The sequence below is a fragment of the Somniosus microcephalus genome, unplaced genomic scaffold, assembly GCF_052327205.1.
Source record: "Somniosus microcephalus isolate GS21.2 unplaced genomic scaffold, FLI_Smic_1.0 unresolved_chr1, whole genome shotgun sequence".
NCBI classification, from domain to species: domain Eukaryota; kingdom Metazoa; phylum Chordata; class Chondrichthyes; order Squaliformes; family Somniosidae; genus Somniosus; species Somniosus microcephalus.
Genome location: NW_028225179.1, coordinates 79,840,324 through 79,854,879, shown reverse-complemented (window position 1 = coordinate 79,854,879; position 14,556 = coordinate 79,840,324). Strand labels below are relative to the sequence as shown.

Sequence of the window (14,556 nt, the reverse complement as noted above, 5' to 3'; positions counted from 1 at the left end):
TAAATTCCATTTGCCACTGTTCCGCCCATCTGACCAACCCATCTATATCGTCCTGCAGACTGAGGCTACCCTCCTCGCTATTTACCACCCTACCAATTTTTGTATCATCCGCGAACTTACTGATCATACCCTTTACATTCATATCCAAGTCATTAATGTAGACCACAAACAGCAAGGGACCCAGCACCGATCCCTGTGGTACCCCACTGGCCACAGGCTTCCAGTCACAAAAACAACCTTCGACCATCACCCTCTGCCTTCTGCCACTAAGCCAGTTTTGTATCCAATGTGCCAAGGCACCCTGGATTCCATGGGCTCTTACCTTCTTGACCAGTCTCCTGTGCGGGACTTTATCGAAGGCCTTACTGAAATCCATGTATACCACATCCACTGCGTTACCCTCATCCACACACCTAGTCACCCCCTCAAAAAATTCAATCAAATTAGTCAGACATGATCTTCCCTTGACAAAGCCATGTTGACTATCCCTGATTAATCCTTGCCTCTTCTACACACAAAGGTTGGGAGAAGTTTGGAACTTTCTTCCGCATATGGCAATTGATGCTAGATCAGTTGTTAATTTTAAACCTGAGACTGATAGATTTCTGTTAACCTAAAGGTATTAAGGGATATGGGCCAAAGGCAGCTATATGGAGTTAGGTCGCAGATCAGCCATGAGCTCATTGAATGGCGGAACAGACTCGAGGGACTCGATGGCCTGGATTAATAGGGAATGAGAGAGTCTGATATTAGACACTGAGGGTATTATAGAGAGTGATTAATGGGGAATGAGAGAGTCTGATATTAGACACTGAGGGTATTATAGAGAGTGATTAATGGGGAATGAGAGAGTCTGATATTAGACACTGAGGGTATTATAGAGAGTGATTAATGGGGAATGAGAGAGTCTGATATTAGACACTGAGGGTATTATAGAGAGTGATTAATGGGGAATGAGAGAGTCTGATATTAGACACTGAGGGTATTATAGAGAGTGATTAATGGGGAATGAGAGTCTGATATAAGACACTGAGGGTATTATAGAGAGTGATTAATGGGGAATGAGAGAGTCTGATATAAGACACTGAGGGTATTATAGAGAGTGATTAATGGGGAGTGAGAGAGTCTGATATTAGACACTGAGGGTATTATAGAGAGTGATTAATGGGGAATGAGAGTCTGATATTAGACACTGAGGGTATTATAGAGAGTGATTAATGGGGAATGAGAGAGTCTGATATTAGACACTGAGGGTATTATAGAGAGTGATTAATGGGGAATGAGAGAGTCTGATATTAGACACTGAGGGTATTATAGAGAGTGATTAATGGGGAATGAGAGTCTGATATTAGACACTGAGGGTATTATAGAGAGTGATTAATGGGGAATGAGAGAGTCTGATATTAGGCACTGAGGGTATTATAGAGAGTGATTAATGGGGAATGAGAGAGTCTGATATTAGACACTGAGGGTATTATAGAGAGTGATTAATGGGGAATGAGAGAGTCTGATATTAGACACTGAGGGTATTATAGAGAGTGATTAATGGGGAGTGAGAGAGTCTGATATTAGACACTGAGGGTATTATAGAGAGTGATTAATGGGGAATGAGAGAGTCTGATATTAGACACTGGGGCCTAGAAATTGAGTAGCCTTAGCGCCGCATTTGAGGCGCTAGAGGGCCTAGCGCCGGAGTTATGGCCAGTTGGGAAATTGAGTGGGGCCCTTCCGTCGGCGTTAAGCCGGTAGCGCTGCGCCGGCACCGATGACGTCATCGGTGTGCGCAGCGTCCCGGTTGCCATGCCGACGGGCCCCAGCGCCGAAATTCAGTTGCGGCCGCCTCGCCCGTGGCAGCCGCAACTAAGACTCTGGCAACCGAGTCTTCCCCGAGTTAGCGCCGGCGCATTAAGGTCGCGCGGCGGCCGGCCGCTTTCCCGTCGGCTGCCTGCCCGCACCTCCCTCCCCGGACTCCTCCACCCCCCCCCCCGCGGAACAGATGCGTCTGGCCTGCAAGCCCGGCACTTGTCCGAGGTGCCGGGCTCATTTTTTCAATATTTGAACGGACAGCGGGCGGGTGCAGGCAGCTCCTCCTTAACTGAAGGAGGAGGCCTGCACTTCCCCAGCCTGCCGCACCGCATCGGGTGCCGCAGCGCCGGATTAGCGCCGCAATTCGGCACTCAGCGCCCATTGGGAGGCGCTCACGCCCGCCAGTAGCGCCGGCAGCCGTCTGGGCGCGGCGCTACTGAATTTTTGGCGCGCGCAAGGGAATTAGCGCCGGCGCTAAATTTCCGGCGCTAAAGCCCTGGCGCGGCGTCAACACAATTTCTAGGCCTGAGGGTATTATCGAGAGTGATTAATGGGGAGTGAGAGTCTGATATTAGACACTGAGGGTATTATAGAGAGTGATTAATGGGGAATGAGAGAGTCTGATATTAGACACTGAGGGTATTATAGAGAGTGATTAATGGGGAATGAGAGTCTGATATTAGACACTGAGGGTATTATAGAGAGTGATTAATGGGGAATGAGAGAGTCTGATATTAGACACTGAGGGTATTATAGAGAGTGATTAATGGGGAATGAGAGTCTGATATTAGACACTGAGGGTATTATAGAGAGTGATTAATGGGGAATGAGAGAGTCTGATATTAGACACTGAGGCCTAGAAATTGGGTTTTGGCTTAGCCAGGGCTTTAGCGCCGGAAGTTAGTGCCGGCGCGGAGTCCCCCTGCGCGCGCCAAAAATTCAGTCGTGCCGCGCCCAAACGGCTGCCGGCGCTACTGAAGGGTCTTAGCGCCTGGAAAAGGGCGCTAACTGCTGTTTAGCGCCACAATTCCGGCGCTGCGGCACCCGATGCGGTGCGGCAGGCTGGGGAAGTGCAGGCCTCCTCCTTCCGTTAAGGAGGAGCTGCCTGCACCCGGCCGCGGCCCGCGCAAATCTGTTTAAAAATGAGCCCAGCACCTCGGACAAGTGCCGGGCTTGCTTCTGTTCCGGGGGGGTGGGGGGGGGGAAGTCCGGGGAGGGAGCTGCGGCCAGGCGGCCGGCGGGAAAGCGGCCGGCCGCCGCGGGGCCTTTAATGCGCCAGCGCAAACACATGTTGGACTCTGTTGCCAGAGTCTTAGTTGCGGCTGCCACGGGCGAGGCGGCCGCAACTGAATTTCGGCGCTGGGGCCCGTCGGCATGGCAACCGGGACGCTGCGCACACCGATGATGTCATCGGTGCCGGCGCAGCGCTACCGGTGCAACGCCGCTTTAGGGCCCCAGGGAATTTTTCAACTGGCCATAACTCTGGCGCTAGTCCCTCTAGCGCCTCAAAAGCGGCGCTAAGGCTAGTGAATTTCTAGGCCTGAGGGTATTATAGAGAGTGATTAATGGGGAATGAGAGTCTGATATTAGACACTGAGGGTATGATAGAGAGTGATTAATGGGGAATGAGAGAGTCTGATATTAGACACTGAGGGTATTATAGAGAGTGATTAATGGGGAATGAGAGAGTCTGATATTAGACACTGAGGGTATTATAGAGAGTGATTAATGGGGAATGAGAGAGTCTGATATTAGACACAGAGGGTATTATAGAGAGTGATTAATGGGGAATGAGAGAGTCTGATATTAGACACTGAGGGTATTATAGAGAGTGATTAATGGGGAATGAGAGTCTGATATTAGACACTGAGGGTATTATAGAGAGTGATTAATGGGGAATGAGAGTCTGATATTAGACACTGAGGGTATTATAGAGAGTGATTAATGGGGAGTGAGAGTCTGATATTAGACACTGAGGCCTAGAAATTCACTAGCCTTAGCGCCGCTTTTGAGGCGCTAGAGGGACTAGCGCCAGAGTTATGGCCAGTTGAAAAATTCCCTGGGGCCCTAAAGCGGCGTTGCACCGGTAGCGCTGCGCCGGCACCGATGACGTCATCGGTGTGCGCAGCGTCCCGGTTGCCATGCCGACGGGCCCCAGCGCCGAAATTCAGTTGCGGCCGCCTCGCCCGTGGCAGCCGCAACTAAGACTCTGGCAACAGAGTCCAACATGTGTTTGCGCCGGCGCATTAAAGGCCCCGTGGCGGCCGGCCGCTTTCCCGCCGGCCGCCTGCCCGCAGCTCCCTCCCCGGACTTCTCCCCCCCACCCCCCGGAACAGATGCAAGCCCGGCACTTGTCCGAGGTGCCGGGCTCATTTTTAAACAGATTTGCGCGGGCCGCGGCCGGGTGCAGGCAGCTCCTCCTTAACGGAAGGAGGAGGCCTGCACTTCCCCAGCCTGACGCACCGCATCGGGTGCCGCAGCGCCGGAATTGCGGCGCTAAACGGCAGTTAGCGCCCTTTTCCAGGCGCTAAGACCCTTCAGTAGCGCCGGCAGCCATTTGGGCGCGGCGCTACTGAATTTTTGGCGCGCGCAGGGGAACTTAGCGCCGGCACTAACTTCCGGCGCTAAAGCCCTGGCTAAGCCAAAACCCAATTTCTAGGCCGGAGGGTATTATAGAGAGTGATTAATGGGGAATGAGAGAGTCTGATATTAGACACTGAGGGTATTATAGAGAGTGATTAATGGGGAATGAGAGTCTGATATTAGACACTGAGGGTATTATAGAGAGTGATTAATGGGGAATGAGAGAGTCTGATATTAGACACTGAGGGTATTATAGAGAGTGATTAATGGGGAATGAGAGAGTCTGATATTAGACACTGAGGGTATTATAGAGAGTGATTAATGGGGAATGAGAGTCTGATATTAGACACTGAGGGTATTATAGAGAGTGATTAATGGGGAGTGAGAGAGTCTGATATTAGACACTGAGGGTATTATAGAGAGTGATTAATGGGGAATGAGAGTCTGATATTAGACACTGAGGGTATTATAGAGAGTGATTAATGGGGAGTGAGAGAGTCTGATATTAGACACTGAGGGTATTATAGAGAGTGATTAATGGGGAGTGAGAGTCTGATATTAGACACTGAGGGTATTATAGAGAGTGATTAATGGGGAATGAGAGTCTGATATTAGACACTGAGGGTATTATAGAGAGTGATTAATGGGGAATGAGAGTCTGATATTAGACACTGAGGGTATTATAGAGAGTGATTAATGGGGAATGAGAGAGTCTGAATTGAACAATAGACAAATTAACCTGATAGAACTTTCCGGTGAGTTCGGGGATGATGATGATGATTGGAATGCCGATGAGTGTGAAGAAGGAGAGTCTGCAGGACACGTTGAGCATGAACCCCAGGAGACACACAGTCCTCATGAGATACCACATCAGCAGGCTCAGCTTCTCCGTCAACGACTCGCTCATAGTGTTCGTATCCGTGGTGATGCGGGACGTGATTTCACCTGGCAACACACAGAGATATATCATCAAAACTTGTTTGTTGTCAAAGCGTAAAATAAGCAGAACTCCCAGCTCAAATTTATTGATCCCTGCTTCTAAAACCCTTGAAGTAAGCAAAATCTACCACTTTGACTCGTTAAAAAATCAGCAATATCATCAGAAATAAACGTCACCGAATCTCCTTTCCAAGTTATCATCGCAGTTTAATAATCTGCGGGTATGATTCTGTTCTGTGAGTTGCTGTGGCTCAGAGTTTCTGTCTGTCTGTCTCTTTCTCCCTGCAGTCTCTGTCTCTCTATTTCTACCTCTCTGTCTCTTTCTCCGGTCACTGCCTCTCTCTCTCTCTCTCTGCCTCTGCATCTCTCTCTCAAATTCCAATTCCAATTCCAATTCAAATGCTTTATTGGCATGAAAGTTTACAGAGAACCATATTGCCAAAGCTTACATAGCAAAAAGGTACATTTTCAAACATTCTGTAGGTGTCAGTCAATTTGACATTTGTTGGGTACATACAATATTACTTTTAAACAATATTAATTTTAAACAGTCTTTGTACTTCATTTGGTACGTTCAATATTAATTTTAAACAGTCTTAATTTTAAACAGTCCTCAGGTTGTGACATGTTGTTACATATTTGGCCCCAAGGTATGGTCTGTCTCCTTCTCCCAGGACTAATCTCAATTTTGACAGGTCATCCCATTCCTTGAAATCTGGGGTTGTTTGGCTTAGCTTGTTGAATAATATGTTTGTTGATGTGTTGAATTTTTCGCATTTTAGGAGGAAATGCATTTCTGTTTCAACCTCGCCGGCCAGACATTGATCGCATATTCTATTCTCTCTAGGCTGCCAGGATTTCTTGTATCTGCCTTTTTCAATTTCCAGTTGGTGGTCGCTTAGTCTGTACCTGGTGAGGGTCTGTCTCTGTTTTGTGTCTCTGATGGTCGTGAGGTAGTCTGCCCGTTTATATTCTCTTTTTAGGGCCCGGTAACATTCTAATCTGCTTTGGCTTTCGGTTATTTTGTTCCAATGTTCCAGGTAGGTTTCTTTGCATTGTTTAATGATTTGGTTCACTCGGATTGGTGTTTGGACGGCTGTGTTGGTCTGGGGCTGGTCAGGGTCCGGCTGAGTACTTAGTTTCAGTAGCAGCTGACTCAGGGGACTCTTTTCTGGGTTTAGCTCTTGGGTCTGAAAGGCTTTGAAATGAAGGGTGTCTGGGGAGCTAGATTTGAGGTGATTTAGGAAGTTTAGTGCTCGTTTTTGGATGTTTATTATCAGTGGGTATCTGCCTAGTTCGGCTCTGCATGCATTTGTTGGCGTTTTTCTTTGGATGCGAAGGATGCTTCGGCAGAATTCTGCATGTAGGGCTTCTATTGTGTGTTTTTCCCATTTAGTGTAGCTTTGGTGATTTAGCGGGCCCCATACTTCACTACCGTACAGTGCAATGGGCAGGATTATGCTGTCAAATATTTTGAGCCAGATTTTGATTGGGATTTGGATGTTGTAGAATTTTCTTTTTATTGCATATAGGGCTCTTCGGGCTTTTTCTTTTAGTGCATTCACTGCTATGTTGAAGCTCCCTGATGCTGTAATAGTTAGACCAAGGTAGGTGTAGCTCATAGTGTGTCCTATAGTGGTATCACTGAGGGTAAACTGGTATTTGTTTTCCTGACATCTGGGCCTTTTTTGAAAAATCATGATGTTGGTTTTTTTTAGATTTACTGTTAGAGCCCAATTTTGGCAGTATTTGTCGAGTAGGTCTAGTTGTTGCTGTAATCCCTGTTCTGTGGGAGACAGCAGAACCAGGTCTCTCTCTCTCTCTCTCTCTGCCTCTGCATCTCTCTCTCTCTCTCTGCATCTCTCTCTCTCTCTCTCTGCCTCTGCATCTCTCTCTCTGCCTCCGCATCTCTCTCTCTCTCTCTGCCTCTGCATCTCTCTCTCTCTGCATCTCTCTCTCCCGCTCTCTCTGCCTCCGCATCTCTCTCTCTCTCTCTCTGCCTCTGCATCTCTCTCTCCCGCTCTCTGCATCTCTCTCTCTCTCTGCCTCTGCATCTCTCTCTCCCGCTCTCTGCATCTCTCTCCCTCTCTCTGCCTCCGCATCTCTCTCCCTCTCTCTGCCTCCGCATCTCTCCCTCTCTCTCTCTCCGCATCTCTCTCCCTCTCTCTGCCTCCGCATCTCTCTCTCTCTCTCCGCATCTCTCTCTCTCTCCCTGCCTCCGCAGCTCCCTCTCTCTGCCTCCGCATCTCTCTCCCTCTCTGCCTCCGCATCTCTCCCTCTCTCTGCCTCCGCATCTCTCCCTCTCTCTGCCTCCGCATCTCTCCCTCTCTCCGCATCTCTCTCTCTCTCTCTGCCTCCGCATCTCTCTCTCTCTCTCCGCATCTCTCTCTCTCTCCCTGCCTCCGCAGCTCCCTCTCTCTGCCTCCGCATCTCTCTCCCTCTCTGCCTCCGCATCTCTCTCTCTCTGCCTCCGCATCTCTCTCCCTCTCTCTGCCTCCGCATCTCTCCCTCTCTCTCTCCGCATCTCTCTCTCTCTCCCTGCCTCCGCAGCTCCCTCTCTCTGCCTCCGCATCTCTCTCCCTCTCTCTGCCTCCGCATCTCTCCCTCTCTCTCTCTCCGCATCTCTCTCCCTCTCTCTGCCTCCGCATCTCTCCCTCTGCCTCCGCATCTCTCCCTCTCTCTGCCTCCGCATCTCTCTCCCTCTCTCTGCCTCCGCATCTCTCCCTCTCTCTGCCTCCGCATCTCTCTCCCTCTCTCTGCCTCCGCATCTCTCCCTCTCTCTCTCTCCGCATCTCTCTCTCTCCCTGCCTCCGCAGCTCCCTCTCTCTGCCTCCGCATCTCTCTCCCTCTCTCTGCCTCCGCATCTCTCCCTCTCTCTGCCTCCGCATCTCTCTCCCGCTCTCTGCCTCCGCATCTCTCTCCCTCTCTCTGCCTCCGCATCTCTCCCTCTCTCTCTCCGCATCTCTCTCTCTCTCTCCCTGCCTCCGCAGCTCCCTCTCTGCCTCCGCATCTCTCTCTCCCTCTCTGCCTCCGCAGCTCCCTCTCTCTGCCTCCGCAGCTCTCTCTCCGCATCTCGCTCCCTCGCTCTGCCTCCGCCGCTCCCTCGCTCTGCCTCCGCCGCTCCCTCGCTCTGCCTCCGCAGCTCCCTCGCTCTGCCTCCGCAGCTCCCTCGCTCTGCCTCCGCAGCTCCCTCGCTCTGCCTCCGCAGCTCCCTCGCTCTGCCTCCGCAGCTCCCTCGCTCTGCCTCCGCAGCTCCCTCGCTCTGCCTCCGCAGCTCCCTCGCTCTGCCTCCGCAGCTCTGTATCTCTCCGCATCTCAGCATGTAGAATGTCCTACAAGAGAGGGGGCGGTACGGGACCTAATTCTAGGGAATGTGGCCGGGCAAGTGGCAGAAGTGTTAGTAGGTGAGCACTTTGGTGACAGTGACCATAATTCGGTGAGGTTTAAGGTAGTCATGGAAAAGGACAAGGATGGACCGGAAATAAAGGTTCTAAATTGGGGGAAGGCCGATTTTAATATGATAAGGCAGGATCTGGCCAATGTGGACTGGGATCAGCTACTTGAAGGAAAATCCACATCGGAGCAATGGGAGTCTTTCAGAAAGGAAATTGAGAGAGTACAATGGCAACATGTTCCCGTAAAGGTCAAGGGTGGGACCAACAAGCCCAGGGAACCTTGGATGTCAAGGGATATACGAGAATGGATTAGGAAAAAAAGGGGGGCTTTTGGCAGATACAAAGGACTAAAGACAGAGGAAGCCCTAGAGGAATATAAAAAGTGCAGGGGGATACTTAAAAAAGAAATTAGGAGAGCGAGGAGGGGCCATGAATAACACTGGCGAGCATAATAAAGGAAAATCCTAAGGTGTTTTATAAGTATATTAAGGGCAAGAGGATAACTAGGGAAAGAGTAGGGCCCATTCGGGACCAAACTGGCAAGCTGTGTGTAGAGCCAGAAGATGTAGGTGGGGTTTTAAATGAATTTTTTGCATCTGTGCTCACTATGGAGAAGGACGATGTAGACAGAGAAATCGGGCAGGGGGACTGTGATATACTTGAACATATTAGCATCGAGAGGGAGGAGGCACTAGTGGTTTTAGCGGGCTTAAAAGTGGATAAATCCCCAGGACCGGACGAGATGTATCCCAGGCTATTATGTGAGGCAAAGGAGGAGATTGCAGGGGCTCTGACACAAATTTTCAGAACCTCTCTGGCCACAGGGGATGTGCCAGAGGACTGGAGAACAGCTAACGTAGTACCATTATTCAAGAAGGGTAGCAGGGATAAACCAGGGAATTACAGGTCAGTGAGCCTAACATCAGTGGTAGGGAAATTATTGGAAAAAATTCTGAGGGACAGAATTAGTCTCCACTTGGAGAGGCAAGGATTAATTAGGGATAGCCAGCATGGCTTTGTCAAGAGAAGATCATGTCTGACCAATTTGATTGAATTTTTCGAGGGGGTGACTAGGTGTGTGGATGAGGGTAGTGCAGTGGATGTGGTTTACATGGATTTCAGTAAGGCTTCTGATAAAGTCCCGCATAGGAGACTGGTCAGGAAGGTAAGAGCCCATGGGATCCAGGGTGCCTTGGCACATTGGATCCAAAACTGGCTTAGTGGCAGAAGGCAGAGGGTGATGGTGGAAGGTTGTTTTTGTGACTGGAAGCCTGTGTCCAGTGGGGTACCGCAGGGATCGGTGGTGGGTCCCTTGCTGTTTGTGGTCTACATTAATGATTTGGATGTGAATGTAAAAGGTATGATTGGTAAGTTCGCAGATGACACGAAAATTGGTGGGGTGATAAATAGCGAGGAGGGAAGCCTCAGGCTACAGGACGATATAGATGGGTTGGTCAGATGGGCGGAACAGTGGCAAATGGAATTTAACCCTGAAAAGTGTGAGGTGATGCATTTTGGACGGACTAACAAGGCAAGGGAATACACAATGAATGGTAAGACCCTAGGAAAGACAGAGGATCAGAGGGACCTTGGTGTGCATGTACATAGATCCCTGAAGGCAGCAGAACAGGTGGATAAGGTGGTTAAAAAGGCATATGGGATACTTGCCTTCATTAGCCGAGGCATAGAATATAAGAGCAGGGAGGTTATGATGGAGCTGTACAAAACGCTGGTAAGGCCACAGCTACTGTGTGCAGTTCTGGTCGCCACACTATAGGAAGGATGTGATTGCTTTGGAGAGGGTGCAGAGGAGATTTACCAGGATGTTACCTGGGCTGGAGTGCTTCAGCTATGAAGAAAGACTGGACAGGCTGGGGTTGTTTTCTTTGGAGCAGAGAAGGCTGAGGGGGGACCTGATTGAGGTGTACAAAATTATGAGGGGCGTAGATAGGGTAGATAGAAAGGAACATTTCCCCTTAGTAGAGGGGTCAATAACAAGGGGGCATAGATTCAAGGTAAGGGGCAGGAGGTTTAGAGGGGATTTGAGGAAAAACTTTTTCACCCAGAGGGTGGTTGGAATCTGGAACTCACTGCCTGAAAGGGTGGTAGAGGCAGGAACCCTCACAACATTCAAGAATCATTTGGATGAGCACTTGAAATGCCATAACATACAAGGCTACGGACCAAATGCTGGACAATGGGATTAGATTAGACAGGGCTTGATGGCCGGCGCGGACGCGATGGGCCGAAGGGCCTCTTTCTGTGCTGTATAACTCTATGACTCTAAGACCCTATGGGCTAAAAATTCAGTTTGGGGCACCCAGCTCGCCTGGGCGCCGGAATTACCGCTGCGCGCGGAGCCACTTGCGCCATCGGGATATTCAGTTTCAGCGCCCCAAGTGGAAGCCGGCCGCTAAACAAGGGTTTCGGCGCCCCGCTTCGGGCGCTGAAACTGAATATCGGCACGCAAAGTGCCGCAGTGCCACCCGCTGCGGCACGGCAGGCTGCGGTACTGCAGGCCTTCCTCCCACTGTTAAGGGGGAGGTGCCTGCAACAGCGCGATCCCCGCTCGCGAGTGCCGGCAAATGAGCCCGGCACCAAGGAGAAGTGCCGGGCTCTCGGGAAACAGCCGGCAATGCCGTGGGGGGGGGTGGGGGTGGGGGGGTGTAGGAGGCCGGGGACGGAGGTGCGGGCAGGCGGCCGCCGAAAAAGCGGCCGGCTGCACCTCCACCTTAACTCGCCCCGCTACCGCCACAGGTAGGCCCCTGTGTACCGGTCGCTATTTGCGGCCGGCGCGGAGGAGGCGGGCGCGACCAAATATGGCCAGCGGGGCGATAGCGGGGCGCTGCGCACACCGATGACGTCATCGGTGGCGGTGCAGCGCTACAGGCTAACGCCGCCATTAGCGCCCCGCTAAATATCGCGGTAGGTGTGGCCAGTGGCGCAAAACCCCTCTTTGGGCGCAAACTGGTGGCGCAGGCCACTGAATTTCTAGGCCTATAACTCTCTCTGGGTCTGGGGCTCCCTCCTTACCCGTGTGCACAGTGTCGAAGAAGGCAATCTCCTGCCGCACCACAGATCCAAACACAGAGCTCTGGATACGAGTATGGATCCCAGTCATTGTAGCATTATAGATACAGTCACATATAAACTCCGTCAAAGCACTGTATGAGATAGAGAAACAGGAATCACTGGAGTTAAAACACTTCCCAATGTGAGAAAGTAGAATCACTGTTTACAGAAACTGCACTTTGGGAGAAACTGGAATCAGTGTTTAAAGACACTGCACTGTGAGAGAAACTGGAATCAGTGTTTACAGACACTGCACTGTGAGAGAAACTGGAATCAGTGTTTACAGACACTGCACTGTGTGAGAAACTGGAATCAGTGTTTACAGACACTGCACTGCGAGAGAAACTGGAATCAGTGTTTACAGACACTGCACTGTGTGAGAAACTGGAATCAGTGTTTACAGACACTGCACTGTGAGAGAAACTGGAATCAGTGTTTACAGACACTGCACTGTGAGAGAAACTGGAATCAGTGTTTACAGACACTGCACTGTGTGAGAAACTGGAATCAGTGTTTACAGACACTGCACTGTGAGAGAAACTGGAATCAGTATTTACAGACACTGCACTGTGTGAGAAACTGGAATCAGTGTTTACAGACACTGCACTGTGAGAGAAACTGGAATCAGTATTTACAGACACTGCACTGTGTGAGAAACTGGAATCAGTGTTTACAGACACTGCACTGTGAGGGAAACTGGAATCAGTGTTTACAGACACTGCACTGTGTGAGAAACTGGAATCAGTGTTTACAAACACTGCACTGTGTGAGAAACTGGAATCAGTGTTTACAAACACTGCACTGTGTGAGAAACTGGAATCAGTGTTTACAAACACTGCACTGTGTGAGAAACTGGAATCAGTGTTTACAGACACTGCACTGTGTGAGAAACTGGAATCAGTGTTTACAAACACTGCACTGTGTGAGAAACTGGAATCAGTGTTTACAGACACTGCACTGTGAGAGAAACTGGAATCAGTGTTTACAAACACTGCACTGTGTGAGAAACTGGAATCAGTATTTACAGACACTGCACTGTGTGAGAAACTGGAATCAGTGTTTACAGACACTGCACTGTGAGAGAAACTGGAATCAGTGTTTACAGACACTGCACTGTGAGAGAAACTGGAATCAGTGTTTACAGACACTGCACTGTGGGAGAAACTGGAATCAGTGTTTACAGACACTGCACTGTGTGAGAAACTGGAATCAGTGTTTACAGACACTGCACTGTGAGAGAAACTGGAATCAGTGTTTACAGACACTGCACTGTGAGAGAAACTGGAATCAGTGTTTACAGACACTGCACTGTGTGAGAAACTGGAATCAGTGTTTACAGACACTGCACTGTGTGAGAAACTGGAATCAGTGTTTACAGACACTGCACTGTGAGAGAAACTGGAATCAGTATTTACAGACACTGCACTGTGTGAGAAACTGGAATCAGTGTTTACAGACACTGCACTGTGAGGGAAACTGGAATCAGTATTTACAGACACTGCACTGTGGGAGAAACTGGAATCAGTGTTTACAAACACTGCACTGAGAGAGAAACTGGAATCAGTGTTTACAGACACTGCACTGTGTGAGAAACTGGAATCAGTGTTTACAGACACTGCACTGTGAGAGAAACTGGAATCAGTGTTTACAGACACTGCACTGTGAGAGAAACTGGAATCAGTGTTTACAGACACTGCACTGTGTGAGAAACTGGAATCAGTGTTTACAGACACTGCACTGTGTGAGAAACTGGAATCAGTGTTTACAGACACTGCACTGTGAGAGAAACTGGAATCAGTATTTACAGACACTGCACTGTGTGAGAAACTGGAATCAGTGTTTACAGACACTGCACTGTGAGGGAAACTGGAATCAGTATTTACAGACACTGCACTGTGGGAGAAACTGGAATCAGTGTTTACAAACACTGCACTGAGAGAGAAACTGGAATCAGTGTTTACAGACACTGCACTGTGTGAGAAACTGGAATCAGTGTTTACAGACACTGCACTGTGAGAGAAACTGGAATCAGTGTTTACAAACACTGCACTGTGAGAGAAACTGGAATCAGTGTTTACAAACACTGCACTGTGAGAGAAACTGGAATCAGTGTTTACAGACACTGCACTGTGAGAGAAACTGGAATCAGTGTTTACAGACACTGCACTGTGTGAGAAACTGGAATCAGTGTTTACAAACACTGCACTGTGGGAGAAACTGGAATCAGTATTTACAGACACTGCACTGTGGGAGAAACTGGAATCAGTGTTTACAGACACTGCACTGTGAGAGAAACTGGAATCAGTATTTACAGACACTGCACTGAGAGAGAAACTGGAATCAGTATTTACAAACACTGCACTGTGAGAGAAACTGGACTCAGTGTTTACAGACACTGCACCGAGTGAGAAACTGGAATCAGTATTTACAGACACTGCACTGTGGGAGAAACTGGAATCAGTGTTTACAAACACTGCACTGTGAGAGAAACTGGAATCAGTGTTTACAGACACTGCACTGTGGGAGAAACTGGAATCAGTGTTTACAAACACTGCACTGAGAGAGAAACTGGAATCAGTGTTTACAGACACTGCACTGTGTGAGAAACTGGAATCAGTGTTTGCAGACACTGCACTGTGTGAGAAACTAGAATCAGTGTTTACAGACACTGCACTGTGTGAGAAACTGGAATCAGTGTTTACAGACACTGCACTGTGTGAGAAACTAGAATCAGTGTTTACAGACACTGCACTGTGAGAGA

At 49.4% G+C, this 14,556-nt stretch overlaps 1 protein-coding gene across 2 annotated transcripts in view; it reads right to left on the bottom strand.

Moving 5' to 3' along the window:
• tap1 (transporter 1, ATP-binding cassette, sub-family B (MDR/TAP)) overlaps window positions 1–14,556 on the bottom strand; it is a 107,804-nt gene that overhangs the window by 54,498 nt on the left and 38,750 nt on the right. For both annotated transcript variants that reach the window (XM_085974644.1, XM_085974645.1), the window contains exons 4-5: window positions 11,757–11,887; window positions 5,129–5,334 (exon numbers count right to left, since the gene is read on the bottom strand). In XM_085974644.1, the coding sequence (XP_085830770.1) occupies window positions 5,129–5,334; window positions 11,757–11,887 (337 nt within the window). The remainder of the gene's footprint in view (window positions 1–5,128; window positions 5,335–11,756; window positions 11,888–14,556) is intronic.